This window comes from Lacerta agilis, chromosome 16, assembly GCF_009819535.1.
Source record: "Lacerta agilis isolate rLacAgi1 chromosome 16, rLacAgi1.pri, whole genome shotgun sequence".
Taxonomy (NCBI): domain Eukaryota; kingdom Metazoa; phylum Chordata; class Lepidosauria; order Squamata; family Lacertidae; genus Lacerta; species Lacerta agilis.
Window position 1 is genome coordinate 19,218,150 of NC_046327.1, and position 18,173 is coordinate 19,236,322.

The following is an 18,173-nucleotide window of genomic DNA, read 5'->3' on the forward strand; positions in this document are numbered from 1 at the left end:
GGCATTTGCATTTTGAAGGGTGTAGGTTCTGCTGTTATTACTAGTCCTGCAAATTAGTCCTGAATGGGAGAAAAGTGGTCAATAGGTTCCAATGCATTTTAGACAATGTCAGCCTAGGAAGTGGAGCTGAGCCAAAGGGGATTTTCCTTTTATATTTATATGATTTTTCCCCTCCTGAGCATTCTGAGGTTTGTCTATGGCTGCACACGTACCATGAATATGAAGCAGTACCCCCCCCCACACACACACCGCAAGTCCTGGAAACTGAAGTTTACCCCTCACACAGCTACAATTCCCAGCACCCTTAACAAACTACAGCTCCTGGGGGGTGTGCTTTAAACGTTTGGTGCATATGCAGCCAATATCTAAGGAACTGAAATCAAATGCTCTGCCTGCAAACCAGGCATTGCCATGTAATGCTGGCAAAGCAGCAGAACGGGAGGCAAAGCAGCCATTGGAAAATGAGTTAAAATGATGGTTTTTCCTGTTCTATCCTGTTTCCTCTTTGTTTTTCTTTAAACCAATTCACGAGCCAAGAACTTAATACACTGACCACGAAATATGGAACTGTATATTATATAGAATCATAGAATTGTATTGTTAGAAGGGACCCTGAGCATCATCTAGTCCAACCCCTGGCAATGCAGGAAGGGTTTTTTGGGGGGAGGTGGAGGTTATTGGGTCGTTGTTTTTATTTTGATTATATATATTTTTTGTTTTTATATTTTGCTTTTGTTCTGTGAACTGCCCTGAGACCTCCAGGTATAGGGTGGTATATAAAATCAATAACAATGATGATGAGTATGCAGCTGCCCCATAGGGGGATTGCACCTGCAGCCTTGGCATTACCCCTAGGTTGTAGCCATTACTGCAGATTCATTATGCTGTTTTCTGTGGTGTGCAAATGACACAGGAATATTGTTTGCATATGTTTAAAAACCAATTAAAAACGTTATTTATGTATGCCACTACTGTGGCCCATGTTTTGTTATCCCAAAATTGGGAAACAAGTGAGGTCCCAACCAAAGAAGAATGGCAACTTAAGTTGACAGAATATGCGCAGCTTGCAGACCACATACAGAATAGGAGAAAAAGAATTCTGAACATACTTTTAGAGTAGATGGGGAAACATTTATTGAATATATGGGAAATAACTGTGTACAGCTGAAAATGCTGGCAGCATTAAGATGAATTCATCAGGGTAAATAAGTTTTGATGGATGCAATGATGCAGGGATGGAGAACCTTTTTCAGCCTGTGGGCCACATTCCCATCTGAGCAACTTTATGGGGGCCATATCCCAGTGGTGGGTAGGGCCAGAGGCAAAAGTGGGTGGAACAGTGACAGTAAATGTTACCTTTAGACAAGCTCATTTCTGTACAATTTCACACATCCTCCTCTATCCTCCATGCAAAAACATTTTAGGTGGGTGTGAAGCACAGCCAGTGAGAAGTGTGAGCGGGGGGGGGGGGGTTGGAGAAAGTCCCAAGGGCTAGACAAAGATGCCTGGAGGACCACATCTGGTCTCTGGACTTGATGTTCCCCAACCCTGCTCTATAATAAACCCTCTCCCAGCCAGCTGTAGCCCAAAACACATGCAATGCCAGTTCTTTTGCCTGATAAACTAATGATGTAGTAAGATCTTCTGTTATGACAGGAGGTTGATAGTACAGTAAACTGAAGAAGCCACCACTTTAATAAAAAAAAAAGCCACTTCATTTAGATGGCCTGTGTACAAAGAAAATAAAATACCACTCAGAATTCTACTTCACTCCACAATGGCATGGAGTTGGCATATTTTATTTTATTTTTCAGTTTGCCCAGCATTTCTATTCCATCTTCATGGAAACCATTCTCTTATAGAAAATATTCCTGATACCCAGAGGAACCCGCAGTAGCAGCTTCTACAGATGGATGTGGTTGAATGGGAAAGGAGCAAGAACATTTGTAATCCTTCCACTAAAAAATGGTTGGGACATAAAGTGTCAATATTGAAATGTACACAGAGTTTCGCCACTTGCATCATTCTTACCTGGTCTTCCATTCTCTCTGTGCCCTCCAGGACAGCCTTCCGAATGTGTTCTTGCCTTTCCTAGGCATGGGGGGAAATTGTTACTTTTAAAAGTAAGTTTCTAGTACGTGTGTACATGTTTTAACCTACACACCATACAACCAGCATTCTATAAAAAGACATCAGATCCACAATGACCCAACTAAGCTGCAGTATCTTAGTCAAAACAAAATCACATTCAATTCTAAACAGGCTAAAAGAAGGAGATCTGTGTTCAGCCATGATCTCAGTGAGTAGCTTCTGTCTGCCCAGATGCTTTTAGCCTAACCTAGTCCACTGAGTTCTTGTGAGGTCAAATGGGATAATATCACCACATACAGGTGAAACTCGAAAAATTAGAATATCATGGAAAGGTTAATTTCTTTCAGGAATTCAACTTAAAAAATGAAACTAATATACGAGATAGACTCATGACATGCAAAGCGAGATATGTCAAGCCTTTATTTGTTATAATTGTGATGATTACGGCGTACAGCTGATGAGAACCCCAAATTAACAATTTCAACTTTGGGGTTTTCATCAGCTGTACGCCATAATCATCACAATTATAACAAATAAAGGCTTAACATATCTCGCTTTGCATGTCATGAGTCTATCTCATATATTAAACTCCAGTAGCTAATGAAAACAATTGCTTACATAAATGGACTTTTCCACGATATTCTAATTTTTCAAATTTCACCTGTATGTGTGCTGCCTTGAGCAGCTCTGTAGTTGAGTAGAGTCAAACGAACAAAAAAAGAGAAAAACCTCTGATTTGAGTGACATCCTTCCACACAGCTGCACTTCAGATCATAAGATTGTTCTTCCAATAAAAAGCCCAAATGTCCCATTCTAAGACGAACTAGGAAGGTTATACTTCCTGAAAAGACCAATGCCGTGGATATTTTTCAAATAATTTAAGCACTTAGAAATGTCAGTCATTCCAGGTTGCGGTGCATTTGCTTTTTGCTTTTCTTGGTTGCTACAATATAACCCTATTTTTATATATATTTATATAAATTAAACAAAACAAAAAACATATTCCTATACAGTATGTTTGTAATAAATATTTGCATTAAAGGTCTTGTGCACTGTGTATTTCTTTTGCAGGCAATGATCAAGACAGGGTGCACGAAAACAGACCACCTTGTTATTTTTCTATGAAAGTGTGGTTGACAAATATTTAATAACTGAAATAAACAAATACACATGGCCATTGTACAGAAAAGTCGTACACGTATTTTACGTGTTAAGTAAAAATAACACACATTACCAAGAACAAACTTAGTTGATCTCTAAGGTGCTACTGGAAGAATTTTTTAATTTTTAATTTTGTTTTGACACATTACAAAGAACGAAGATTGTTCTTGTGTTGCTGAGTGTAGGTCATGTTAAAGTTCTGTGGGAATTGCACCTCACAGATAGAGCAAAGTGGCTTTGTGTGTGCAAGGAAAAGGCTTACTCTTGCGTAGTCATAATAAACGGAAAAATGATCATGCTGAGCTATGGATGAGAGTGTCAGGGCTCCCAAAGTCAAGAGCAGGAGGAGGAAGATCTTGAATTTATTTGGCTAGATCACCATCTGCTGGCAAGTATTATGCAAGGGGCAACAGCTTCTGTGCGCCAGGATGAAAAGGGGTTACCTTGAAGAAGTATCCTACTTTACGCATCCATATACGTCCTTTTCTTATAATATGTGTCAGCCTGTCGACACATACTCTAAACAAAATAAAAAATTCTTTCCAGTAGCACCTTAGAGAACAAACTTAGTTGGTCTCTAAGGTGCTACTGGAAAGAATTTTTTATTTTGTTTTGACTATGGCAGACCAACACGGCTACCCACCTGTAACTGACACATACTCTGTGAAGGGTAAGTCAGAAGCCAAGCTCACTTTGCGGAAGGGTTATCGATATCCATACGTACTCACGTATTCTCAGGAGCCCCGTCTTCTTTTTGCCTCAGGGAACCGTTGCATGATGAGGGGAAAGCGGGAGAAGCTCGTGAGGGACGAGCAGAGATGAAGAGAAGTTCCCTTTCAGGCTTCGAAACTATGCTGGTGGTGCCGGATTCATAGTATTGTGGAGCTGGAAGGGACCATGAGGGTCATGACGAATCTCCACTCACACATGTAAACGGAGAGTAGGGGAAAGCGAGCCTAAGGCTTTTCCAAGGATTACCCCCACCCCACCCCACCCGGCCGACCTGCTGTGCATTTAAAAGCCTCGCGACACGATGGGCAGCTATTTCACAGACATGGTTTGAAAGGACCCCATTTTTTATTCACTAGGTTAAAGGTGCTTCCTGCTCTCCTGCCCCCGCATATGGAGGACGCTAAGTTCTGTTAATTGGAACCGGACGTCAAGAGAAAAAACCCTCATTGAGAGACTTTTTTAAGCCTAACAAAATAAAATAAAAAAATTCTTTCCAGTAGCACCTTAGAGACCAACTAAGTTTGTTCTTGGTATGAGCTTTCGTGTGCATGCAGGTGCGTTTTTCCCCCTTCGTTGCTGGTACCCTTTCCCTGACCCTTAAGATTGGACCTAGTTCTTCTGTGCTTGAATCTCTTCCATTTTTATTTGCTCTTACATAGTTTTTATACTGTTGTTTTATGGAATGCCGAATGGTATAGTTTTGGTAAAATATGCAGGGATATCTGATATATAAAATGAACCATGGAAAGAAAAGAAGTCATAGATATCTTAAGGATGTAAAAACGAGTGCTTTCAATTGTAAAACAGAAAATTCAATAAAAATTATATACTGTACCCCCCAAAAAAAGTTTTAAAAGAAACGACCTGAGAAGACTCGGGTCTAGTAAGCTGCATCCCCATGGATCCTCGTTTATGAAACCCAATACAGTACAAAGTGAATCAAAGGAGCGGGTTTTTTGTTTCCAATTTCCCGCCCCTGGAGGGAACCGGGCAGCGCCTCCTCCCGAAGCCGAGGCCGCCGAGAGCGGGGCGGGCCTGGCCGGAGGAGGCGGGCGGTGTTGGCGGCCGCCCTGCGCGACGAGGAGGGCGGGCTCTGCTTTGAGGCCCGACCGGCATGCGAGGAGCGGGATGGCCGAAGCCGGGGACTACGCCGTCGTGGTCTCTCCGCCGACGCCCCCGGGCCAGGGCAGGCCTCGCGGCGGGGAGCTGGGCGGCGGCACCCAGGCCTCGCAGCGCCTGCTGGCCTATAGCGACGCCCTGCTCTCCATCATCGCCACCGTCATGGTGAGTCTCTCGGAGGGCGGCAGGGCAGCCGACGAGTCAGGCGCGTCCAGAGGGCGGCGAGGGGGAAACAGGCGCGCCCCTTGCTGTGGGAGTGGGGGGTCTTTCCCCGCCACGCGCGGAGGGCGGGTGGAGCTGCTGCACCTGTTGGAGTCCCGCCTGCTGCGCTAGACAGGCTGGGAGCAGGAACGAGGCGGGTGGAGATAGACGCAACCCCGGGGCTGGCCTTTCGCGAGGAAGGGGCGAGGTTTCTGCAGCAGCGCCTCTTCCTTTTTGAAGATGAAGCAGCATGGCTGGATTAGAACCTGGGTCACAAGCTCTTTCAGCATCACACAACCACCTCTGTAATACACAGGCAATAATCTTGCTTTATTCGTTATGTTTCTACCCTCCCCTAAGGAAAATAGTAGTACTAACAACATTGTTCCATCGGGCTGGGTTGCCCAAGCCTCTTGAGATTCTTCCCCCTCTCCTGTTTCGACTACACAACAACCCTGCGAGGGCTCTTGGACCGCACTTCGCTCGTACCTGTGCCTAGAAACCACGGGTCTTGAGAGCAGTTTCCCCCCGTTTGCCCCGCTGCTTTCCTCAGGACAATCCACTGTTTGTTTATTTTATTTATTTATTGAATTTATATACCGCCCTATATCCCGAGGTCTCAGGATAGTTCACAGGACAGAATCAGAATACTGTACTGTATAAAAGCACAAAATATGTAATCAAAATAAAAACAACAACCCAACAACGCACACACCCCTGAATCAGAGCAAATGTCAACCCGCAGAAAACCGGGTTGGGGTTTCTCTGATTCAGCTGTAAGGAGAAAGCAGCAGGACAAAACCGAAGTGTGGATGAGCCCCGAGAGAGAGAATGACTGAACTGTGGGCTCCCTAGGCCTTGGTCAGCTCTAACCACTTGGGGAAACTGCCTGTTTTTGGGGGGGAACGGGACTTGTCACCTTTCATTCATGCTATGTTCACAATCCTTAAATCAGATTAGGACCTCGGTTTCAGTTTCCCCCTTCTGCTCCAGGGGGCAGAGACCCAGCTCTGTCTCCAAGAGGTTCAAACATGCGGGTCTCCCCATTTTATTCTCACAACCAGTCCTTTTTTCTGGGGGTGTGCAGGCAGGGGTACGCATACCCCTAAACATTTTGTGAATCTTTGTACTTTTGTCCACTTACTGTATTTATTTTTCCTGATTTGAACTATAAAATGGTGGTTTTCTTGAGTCAAAATGAGACTACCCCTAAACATTTTGAAAGAAAGCATGTTGGGAAATACCCATTTCGTTTATGCATCCATAAGCTCCTTAGAGATAATTTCCCCCTTCCCCAAATGTCCCTTTTATGCTCTTCGGTGTTTTGTTTTTTCTTCACTGTTGGTTACAAATGCTTCTTCTTTTGCAGATTTTGCCCGTGGCCCATACAAAGATACACCCAGATCAGGTATTGTGTATAATAATAATAATAATAATAATTCTATTTTATATCCCTCTTTTTTCCCTGATGGGACTCAAGGCGATGTATTTCATATTAAATGTACTTTTGATTGTATTTTGGTTTACTAATTTAGACTGCACTTTGCATCTTCAGTACTGTATGGTTGTTCCAGTATAGAGGACATTTAGCGCTGACTACTAAAAGAAATTAGAACATCCGTTTCAGGTTCATTTTAAAGTTTCTGTCAATAGGTGCCCCACAGACCACATCCAGCCCCCTCGTCTTCAGCTTCCCTTACCCCACTTTCCCTCACCCAGGTGGCAAGTGAGTCTCTTTTTACTGGCCTCTTGTGTTTCCTGTTATTTTGCATGCATCCACCAGGATAGGAACAGCACAGTCTCCATATTTTGCTTTTGACCTAACAGCACTGCTTTCCTGAGTAGTTCACAGGGCAGCACTTCCAGGTTAGAAAGAGTAGAAGACATCTGTACTGCTTCCTAATTAACTACCAGGCACCTTAAAGAATTCAGTGCGTCCACCAGCTAGATTTGTCTTTCTTCAGAGAGTTTAATTCTCAGGTTTTGTGTCTTCAGAGAGCAGGGGGAAGAATGTATTAGATTTTGGTTTTTGTTCTGGTTTTTAATTCACAGTCGGCACCTTAAGGTTTGTTTTGCAATGTGTTTTCTCTTTCTGCTTTTGCTTGTGAGAAAAACAAATACACCATGTCATGTTTCACTAACTTCTGTAATGAATAACAGGCACTTATTTGTCAAATGTTGTGCTTTATTTCAGAAACTGGGTGAAAGTGTTCAGCAGCTCCTAGCCACCAAAATTGCCGTTTACCTGATGACTTTTTTAATAGTAACGGTTGCTTGGGCAGCTCATGTCAGGTATGCATTTAGGAATGTGTTGGAAAAGGTACACACACCAGCCCTTCTTGCGAATTGCAGTATGTAGCTTGTCCAAGGAGGGAAGGCATCCTGTAACATAGCTTGCAGGTTGTGCTGAGCCCGCCATTTCAGTTAAATTAACTGCTCCTAAGAACACAAAGGTCCGTATAGTTAAAGCTATGGTTTTCCCAGTAGTAATGTATGGAAGTGAGAGCTGGACCATAAAGAAGACTGATCGCCGAAGAATTGATGCTTTTGAATTATGGTGCTGGAGGAGACTCTTGAAAGTCCCATGGACTGCAAAAAGATCAAACTTATCCATCCTTAAAGAAATCAGCCCTGAGTGCTCACTGGAAGGACAGATCCCGAAGTTGAGGCTCCAGTACTTTAGCCACCTCATGAGAAGAGAAGACTCCCTAGAAAAGACCCTGATGTTGGGAAAGATGGAGGGCACAAGGAGAAGGGGACAACAGAGGATGAGATGGTTGGACAGTGTTCTCGAAGCGACTAGCATGAGTTTGGCCAAACTGCAGGAGGCAGTGGAGGATAGGCGTGCCTGGTGTGCTCTGGTCCATGGGGTCACGAAGAGTCGGACACGACTGAACGACTGAACAACAACAAAGAACACATTAAAGTAGCCTTAGAAAAATAAATCCTCAAGAGACATAAGAAGACCTCTATTTAATCAAACCAACAGTCAATCAAGTCCAGCCCCCTATTTTCTACTTCAGGGGGAAATGAATTACATTTGGTTAAAAGAGGTCCTTTTTTCTTTTTTGTCCTGAATCTGCTGCCAGACAATTTCATTAGGTTACCACTGTACAAGACTTTCTTTTGACCAGTCTGCACATACATTCGTTTGCCATTTGTGGCCTTAGGAGAAAAAACAACTTTTGTAAGCTTCTGCTGCATCTTAAGTATTTTAATGCTTAATGTTTTATTATGATTTTATATGTGTTGGAAGCCACTCAGAATGGCTGAGGCAACCTAGTCAGATGGGCCGGGTATACAAATAATAAAATTGTTGTTGTTGTTTTACCTGGATACAATTGTTACTGGCTCAGGAGTGCTCATTCTTTACAAGCTTGGATTTGATGGCTGTTCTCAAAATCTCATTTGATTGGTGGTTTGTGAGGGATCTACAAATAAGTAGTTTGGCGTATTAGCCTCTTCCCCTACCTACCCCCCCCCCCCAAAAAATGTCCTGTGACTTTCACAGAGGCTTGCAGGGAGGGCAGAGCTCTTTCTCCTTTCTGCTAGTGTATAAAGAAGATAAGAAACAGTGGGAGAAACTCCTTTCATTTCCTGTCTTATCCAATCCTCAACACACTGGAGTTATGACCAGCCTAAGTGAGATAATAAGCTGAGCCCTTTGTATGTGCCAAGGGAGAGGTGGGAGCTTATTTGATAAGATAAGAAATGGCAGGAAAGTCTTCCATCTCTTAATAAAATAAAAATAAAAAAATCCCTCCTGTAGCACCTTAGAGACCAACTAAGTTTTTTCCTGGCATGAGCTTTCGTGTGCATGCACACTTCTTCAGATACCATCTCTTAGTTTCTTTAAGCCACAGTAGGTGTAAGAGCTTGAGGGATGGGGAAAGGAATTACCGTATATACCCGAGTATAAGCCAACCCGAATATAAACCGAGGCACCTAATTTTCCTACAAAAACCTGGGAAAGCTTATTGACTCGAGTATAAGCCGGTTCACCTTTGCCGCTGTGGAGGAGGAGGAGGAACGAGCAGCCCGAAAGCAGCCCTTTGGGCTGCTCCTTCCTCTTACTCCTTTGCCAAGTTTGCATTTATGCGAGCAGTTCAGGAATGGAACAAGCTGCCTGGGGAGAGTAAAGAACCGCCGTTCTTGTACGCTTCTTAAGGAATGGTTGACTGGGGAGAGCGGGTGGCGGCACGAGCGGAGAGAAAGGGCTTCTTTCTCGCCACCCCCACCACCCGCCTCACTCGAGTATAAGCCGAGGGCAGCTTTTGCAGCACAAAAAATGTGCTGAAAAACTAGGCTTATACTCAAGTATATATGGTATCCTGTTGGCTGACTTTCACCAAAGAGCCTAGCAAGCTGGTGAGCAGATTTGCCTGGTTCATCAGGCCTGGTCACCTGATCTTTGTGTTAGTGGTGTTTCAGAAAGGGAAGTTTCTGAGTTTCACATTCATTTCTCCCTTACTGCTGAATATGAGTAGACTCATCATAGAGTGGAGATACTGCATAACTTTTCATCAAAATTAAGACTTGTTCATTGAACGTGTCTTGTCAGTCAAAGCTTTCTGAGTATTTTACCAGGGCCAAATTATTAATGGCTTTTGTTCTCTCTCCGTCCCTCTCAGACTTTTTCAAGTGATCGAACTCATAGATGATGTGCTTGCCCTTCTAAATTTGGTGAGTGAAATAAAGGTCCGTTTAAAAAAGACACGCTGGTGTAAAGATCAAAATATTCCCAGCCTTGAATATTATCAATACCAAGATGAAACAATTTTGAATCTCCTGCTTACAAATTTCAGTATCCTTATGTTTCAAAAACAAAATTATCTAGAACAGCAATGGGCTATGGTGCATTTTATCCATTTTACTGCACCACTATTTGATATTAGTGTCTGAGTCACCCAGGACATTATAACTGCACCCGGGATATATGTGTGTTGCTTTTTGCTTCATTTGTTGACAGTGAAGTGCAAAATCTGAATAGTTTAATAATTACCCAAAGCAGTTGAAGGTTTTAACTTGTCCCAGTGCATAACATACAGAATTGTATGATCTTGAGGGACATTCTGTCCAAGTCTTCTTCAAATGTATGGGAGCTGCCCAGGAGTCTTTCTGCCTTTCTCGGGTTGCCATAAGTCTAGATTTTCCTGGGCAGGTCCGGGATTTCAATGACGGAATTAGCGTCTGGGGAGGATTTTGGGAAATTGGCAAAATGTCTGGGTTTTTGACAACAACTTTTTGTGTCTGGATTTTTACTTCTTGAAATATGGCAACCCTATAAAGCTGTCATTCATTTCAGCATGTCTTGTGCTGAGAGAACAACTTGCTTGATTGTGCCCTAAATTTGTTGTGATCTAACACAAGAAACAGATTTGAGCGTAACTTGGGAAAATGGCCTGAGGCTACAAACAGATGATTGTGGGAAGCCACTGATGTCTTCCAATGAGTTCTTCTGCATTTCTTTGTACTACCATGCCTGGGTTGGATAAAGCCTGAGGGTCGTAGAGGTTCCACAGGCAACACTTACTGCATTATCTTTGTTCAATGTGAGCTGCTGCTGTGTATGAAGTTCTTGGACGTGATCTGGTTCCCTTTCCATGCTAGTGTCATTCCTCCCTAAAACTGAGGCAACGTTAGAGTGGGAAGAGGCTACAGCTTAGGCCCCCGAGTATAGTCCTGGGCTTCTGACATTTCATTGCTAAGCAGAAAGGAGCCAAACTGCAGCATCTTCCATACCATGAAGATAATGTGAGAAGGGGCACTGACTTGCATTTACATGCCGAGGAGCCATTTCTTCTCACATGTTGAATTCTTTTCTCTCCTAGGCATGTATGATGCTCATTACCTTTTTGCCATACACAGTAAGTAAGCAGTCTGCTTCTTTCCTGCCTAACGTTTCCCCTCTGTTTGATTATTGAGGAGTAAACTCCTTTTAAAACTTAAGAGACTCTACCTGTTGGAATAGAGTTGACATCTTCCTGAAATGGGTACAACTCTAATTTGCTTAAAAAGCTTAAGCGTAGCCTTAATAAACTCTTGTGTTTTCACTTTAATTTATATATGGTATATCAGTTGGTCAGCTGAAGGTTAATCACTTAACCAGTTATCGCAAAACTTCACTTATTACAAGTAAATAACACCTAAAGTGAAAGGCAAACAATGTTTATGTACTCTTATCTATTCTGAAGCATGTCTTATTATGGAACACTTTGTATAGGTATAGAAAGCCATTTGAACAAAGTGGTCAGTGTGCCTTTGCAGACCATTGCTCCATAAAATGTCCCCAGCTCCTTTTTGCCTCTGGTGCTGGATAGGAGCAAATCCCCAGACTTTGAGTATACAGTAAGTGAGCAGTAAAAGCTACCCTCCCACCACAAGACCAGAACCTGTTTCCTTTCCTTGGGATCTCCTTGCCTCTAGATGGCTAGCATGAAACCAAAGCGATTCCAGCTGCTAATCCGTTCAGTCACAAATGCATGTCGAAACCCAGAAGTTGATTTTAAGCGAATTTATTAAGAATAAGGATTAAGGAGACCACAAAGGGGAAATGCAGAGCGATCTTACTATGTATTTGTCACAGTACATTTTCTTCTCTGCGACTGCGGTGAGGCTTGCAACTCTAAACCTAATCCTATTCGAAGGTAAATTATTTTAACTAAATGGTCTGAATTGTTCAGACAGTCCAAGACTTTTCTCACCCAAACTTGAAACTGGGCTCTGCCAGTTAGCATAGAAATTTCACTGCGCTTGCACCGATGCCTTCCAGTAGCTTTTTGGCATAATATGCTGGTTCATAAACCCAAGTTACAAGCTTCTCAGGCCATCCTAGAATTCTGTACTGAAGCACCTGTTCACTAAAAGAGTGAAATTCAGAAACTGAGCTTTTCTTTCTGCTTTCCTCTTCATGTTAATACAATATGCTTGGATATGCTCTTGACCTCTCTCAGAATAACTTGCAGATCTTACAAGTTTGTTTATTGATTCAACTGAGTGTCAAGGGTATGAAAAGCAGAGCTTGCAAATATATAACTTTATATTTTTTTTAAAGCTGATCCAAGCAAATATATATATACATATTTATTGGGTTTTACTTTCCATGAGTGTATTTTGCAGCACATCACTGATCTCCCATTTTGTCTTGCAGTTCTCCTTGATGGCCTCATTTCCAGATGTACCATTTGGCATTTTCATGTTTAGTAGCTGCAGTGTTGTAATCGGCACTATCCAGGTCTTGTTGCTTTCATTTCAGTATTTAAAATTAGGGACTATTAGCAGGAAAGATTCCATAGGTTTTAATCAGCAAATGGTGATGATGCACGTATTATCCTCCTTATATGAGAACATAATTGTTTATTCCCCAAAGGAAGGAGTAGATTCCCTTCTTGCAGCAGCTAGTAGAGGCGGCAAAAGCTGCAAGCACTTACGGGACCAGTTTATTATTGCATTGCTTTGTGCTCACAGGTTTGCTATTCAGATTTGCAGGCAAGCACAAACAACAGTGGACAATAATCATTCACAATCATATTTTGTGGACAATATAGTAAACAAAGGTTTGATGCAAATTGGGATTGGAAATTGCTAACTCTTCAGTGTGCAAGGGTAAGAGGGAGCTGGAGAAATAAGCAGAAGCTTGAGGCTTGTTCTTGTAACACCAAACCATGGTTTGGCATTATGTCTGGGATTGGCGTTAGTCTCCTGTACTCATGCAGTGTTTTCTTCACTCTGCAGGCAATCATCGTAGTGTATGGCTTCCACCATCCGTATTTACTCAGCCATCAAATACAGGAGTCTGAAAACCAGGCATTTTACAAAAATCATATTCTGAAGATTATACTAAGAGGGCCGACGCTTAGTTTTTTTGCTGCCATTGTCTCCTTTTTCTTCATCCCATTGGTAAGTCGTCCTTTACATTCAAACAGCGATTACCAAACTGTGTGCAAGAGCAGGATTGTGTTCTGCAAGTGGGGCTGGAGGGGGGCTTTTCAGGGTGCCAACCAACCTTGCCCTTCTTGGGGTATTTCACTCCTTTTCCTCATTCTCCCTGCCGCTCCCAACTGTCAGCCTGTATTTTGTGTCTGCTGAGCATGTTCAGTCTTCATTAGGCTGTTGTGGGGAGGGGTTGGTTTTTAAGTTTGGGGGTTTATTCCCCCTTTTTGTATTCCTGCAAACCCTGGAACTCCTCTGAGCATGTTGCCATGCAGTAAACAAGCTCTTATTTCCTTCCAGGCTTACGTGTTTCTTGGGCTCGTTATTTTTTTCCCACATGTCAGCCACCTAACCAAATGGTTTAAAAGCAAGGTCCTGGGTGAGTATCCTTTTATGTTTATTTATTTAAAGATTTAAAAAAAAACACCAAGATGCCCATGCCACCAAATTGGCAATCTAATTGACACTATACAAAAAGAGAAAGGAACTGAACCGAAAGTAAGCAAGTTCATTGGCCCAAGTTATATAAAGAGCCCCGTTCGCAACATGAGCAGCTGTATCCTGAAGCCCTGCGTCTGTGCATGTGCGCAACGCAATTCGGCGCATATGTGCAAAGCGTGATTTGGTGCTTCTGCACATGCGTGAAACGCCTAACCCCTTCTGGTACTTCTGGGTTCGGCGCATTCTTAACCCGTGACGAACGCAACACACAGAGTTCGTATCCAGAGGTATGACTGTAGTGTATTTTTCCGTGTGTAAGACTATATCCCCCCACCCAATTTTTAAAGTTTCAAATTGGGGGTCGTCTTAAACACAGAATGTTGCAATTATTTATTTTTTAATTTGGGGCTCAAAAAATAGGAGTTGTCTTATACACGGGGGCGTCTTATACACTGAAAAATATGGTAATTGATAGCATAGTGACCAGCTGTAATGGCCTAGGAGGCAGCAAAATGGCAGCTGGTCGAAGCCAACACAACGGAGAGGGCTTTGCTATCTGTCCTCTCCCACAGACACAGCTAGGCAAAAGGACCGCTGACTTAATTCTTCTGCATGGGATTGCTTTATCTCCTTCCCGGGTGACTGACTAGGAGGCAGATTTTGAAAGTATGGTCCAGCATGAAAATAGAAGGACAATTCAGGCCAAAGAAATTGTTTTCTCCTTGCTTTGTGTTGGACAGTGATTGTGACAGAAAGTCTGTCCCCAAGTCTTCTAAAATGAGCAGAGCGCACAGAGTCTTCTCGGTGGCTGTGCCACAACTCTGGAATTCCTATGCCAGCTGTAAATCATCAGGCTCCTAATTTGTCTGTCACCAGAAACTGAAAACACCTTTAATTTAAAAAGTAATACCTAGTGTTATTGTTTATAGTTTTAATGTACAATATGTTTTACCCTTGCTGCTGCTACCTTTGTGCCTTGTTTTGCTTTGGGTATGTTCTGGTTTCTGTTGCTTTTAGAAAGTGTCTATTCGCGTGTTTATTGCTTATATGATACGGTTTTACGATGGTGTTGTATGCCACGCTGGGCACTTCTGGTAGAAGAGAGGACTATCGATCAATTAATATTATATTTGGAATAGGATAGACAGCTGGCCAGTTGGGAGTCTAAGGATTTGGATAAGCAACATAACTATGGGAGGAGGTAGGCAGGAATAACATGGTGAAGGTATTTTTATTTATTTCTAGAGGATGAGACAAAATGAATAAAGGCTTGTCGACTTTATAAAAGAAAAGCTTAGCGCTTTCGTTCAGCATGCTTATTGTGCCTTCCAGGTCAAGAAGACGAAATCCCTCTGGAGTCTTTTACTTCTTACCTTACAGAACCCCTTAGTAAGGAACGAGTGGAAGCATTCAGTGATGGAGTTTATGCAATCGTAGCAACCCTTTTGATTCTGGATATATGGTAGGTCTTCAGAAATCTTAAATGTTTTAGGATAAAGTTCTATCCAGTATTGCCCTTGACTGTTTTTAATATGAGAATACAGTACTTGGAGGAAAAAACGTGTACAGTGGTACCTTGGTTCTCAAACGGCTTGGCTCCCGAACAAATCGGCTCCCGAACGCCGCAAACCTAGAAGTGAGTGTTCTGGTTTGCGAACGTTTTTCAGAAGCCGAACGTCCGACGCAGCTTCCGCTTGAGTGCAGGAACTCAGACTCCCAGAACGGATTAAGTTCGGGAACCAAGGTGCCACTGTATTAGAGTTTTATTTCATAAAATTTATACACTGCTTGACTGTAAAAATAAATAAATCTCAAAGCCATTTACAAAAGATTAAAACAAGAAAACCAGGAAAGATTTACAGCCCTACTTTAAAACATACAAAAGTTAAAATACTAAAACAGATTAAAATGGCCTCAGCTTTCTAAGATTCTGGGTAGGCTTGTCTAAACAAGAGTGTTTTTAGCAGGCGCTGAAAGAAGTACAGTGAAGGGGTCTGCTTGATCTCAATAGGCAGGGAGTTCCCAAGTGCCACACTAAACGGCTGAATTCTTACCAATGTGAAACGGGTATTATGTGGCACCTGTAATAGTGTCCACTTCTGCCAATTGAAGCAGTCGAGTGGCCACACATGGGGTAAGGCAATCTTGTAGTCCCAAGTTGTTAAGGGCTTTATATACTAATAGTAACGCCTTGAACTTGGCCCTGTAGCAAATTGGCAACCAGAGCAGATCTCTGAGCACAAGTGCTATATGCTGACAAAGCCTCACTCCTGTCAGCAATTGCTCTGCAGCATTCTGCACTAACTGTACCATCTGCATCAAGCACAAGGAAACCCCCGCATAGAGATGGGGTGTGTGTGTGTGTTACAATGTGGACCTTCCTTTGATCTCCCTTGAGCATGGGCCCTCCACCAGTGTCTTGTGCAATCATATTAGTACTTGCACATCCCAATGGGAAATACCAACGCTTAATGAAGTGAAACGATGAAATTTCCACCTTTGCTTCATGTTGGTAGTTCATAGATGGCAGCGTGAGTGCTGCATATCACATAGCGCTTGTCCACAGCGGTTGCCTGCAAAATAGAAAAGTCACCTAGATCTGCAATCTCCTGTTATCCCACTATCTGACCAAAAACCACCAGTTCATTATAATCCTCCTTTACAGAAAACAAGAGATGTTATATGTACCATTGTTTAACTATGAAAATCATTCAGTAAAAAGGATTTAAAATATATATATACAGGTATATTTCTAAGTGTTAAAGTGACATGCAGAAAATGATAGAATATCACAAACTGAAAGATCATTTCCCACCCCAACAGTGAAAATAACGTTCCTGACGCTAAAGAGGTGCGAGAGAAATACCGTGGGAATCTCATCAATGCCTTGAGTGAATATGGTCCAGATTTCCTTGCCTACTTTGGGTCTTTTGTTACTATCGGCCTTCTCTGGTTTGTCCACCATTCACTCTTCCTTCACGTGACAAAAGCGACACGCCTGATGGGCCTCCTCAACACCCTCTCCTTGGCTTTCGTTGGAGGTCTGCCTCTGGCCTACCAGCTGACCAGCGAGTTTGCAGAGAAGTCTCACAACGAAATAGAAGCCATCCAGGTGAGCTGCGTCACCATTTTCTTCGCCAGCATCTTTCAGTTTGGCATCTGGACTGCGGCCCTCTTCCACGAAAGGGAAACGTTGCATCCTTTTGCACGATACGGGGGCAAAGAGCATGCCTTTATGTTTGCCAAGCTGGCTCTCTACCCTTGTGCGAGCCTCGCAGCCTTCATCCTGACCTGCATTGTAAGCAAGCTGAGTACAGAAATATTCCACCTAACGCAGATCGTCGTCCCGTTTGCCTTCCTCGTCTTGCGCATCTTTGTCAGGGTTGGTTTGGTGGCGTTGAAGTTCCTGGTGTGTCTGTTCAGGCCACGGAAAGATGTATTAGAAGAAGAGGAAGCATGTTTGTCTCCTGCCGAGACCTTGTCATAGTTTTCCTTGGAATTCCTGTGGAATTGCTTCGACTTGAACGTGCCTGGTCCAAGCCACAACTGGGTATAGTCAACATTTTACCAGTTTAGATGCTTTGCTTCATGAAACATAAAACGCTTTGAGTGGAGAGATTTCAGGTGCAAACCCAAGAAATGGAGTCATGCAAATTCCACTGGCCGTATTTTTGGCTGCAGGTTGGATGTTTTTGTCAGTGATTAGGGCTAGGATGAGGCATCTAACCACCAATGTAGTCAGTTTTGTTGCATAATAATAAAAATAATAATAATTTGTTATTTATACGCCGCCCATCTGGCTTGGTTTCCCCAGCGTGGTGACAGAGGGAGCACAGAAAGATTAAAGGAGAATTATACAATTGGGTCTGTTTTTGAGGCGTTGAATAAGGAGACAGAACTGTGGCTTGGTGTTAAATCACATGCTTTGCATGCAAAATGTCCCAGGTTCAATTCATAGGATTGCCAGGTAGAGCTGGGACAGTCCATCTGAAACTGAAGAGCTGTTTTCAGTCAGTGTTAATAATACAGTACTGAGTTAGATCAATCAATGGTCTTGGAATAAGGTAGCTTTCCCTAGTTCCTAAAGTCAAGTTTCAGTTGTCGTAATTAGTAAAAGTGGTAAGATTCATATACATGTCATGTTCATGTTAGCAGGGGGCATTATTTGAATGTTAAGTTTTACATATTCTAGGGAGCGCCTGTTGTAGTAGATCAACATCTGCTTCCTAAAATACATACAGGATGTATTTGGCCTGGAAAACTATTATGTAGAGCAGAGGTCAGCAAACGTTTTCAGCAGGGGGCCGGTCCACTGTCCCTCAGACCTTGTGGGGGGCCGGACTATATTTTTTGGGGGGATGAACGAATTCCTATGCCCCACAAATAACCCAGAGATGCATTTTAAATAAAAGGACACATTCTACTCATGTAAAAACACGCTGATTCCCAGACTGTCCATGGGCCGGATTTAGAAGGCAATTGGGCCGGATCTGGCC

At 42.9% G+C, this 18,173-nt stretch overlaps 1 protein-coding gene across 1 annotated transcript; it reads left to right on the top strand.

The window, feature by feature from the left end:
• The first annotated feature begins 5,088 nt into the window (after positions 1–5,088).
• TMEM175 (transmembrane protein 175) lies at positions 5,089–17,442 on the top strand. The gene is made up of 10 exons (XM_033173504.1): positions 5,089–5,268; positions 6,674–6,712; positions 7,499–7,596; positions 9,936–9,987; positions 11,136–11,171; positions 12,455–12,538; positions 13,039–13,203; positions 13,537–13,615; positions 15,010–15,139; positions 16,501–17,442. Exons 1-10 carry the CDS (start codon positions 5,113–5,115, stop codon positions 17,162–17,164), a joined length of 1,503 nt encoding a protein of 500 aa, XP_033029395.1. The 5' UTR covers positions 5,089–5,112; the 3' UTR covers positions 17,165–17,442.
• The last annotated feature ends 731 nt before the right edge of the window (positions 17,443–18,173 follow it).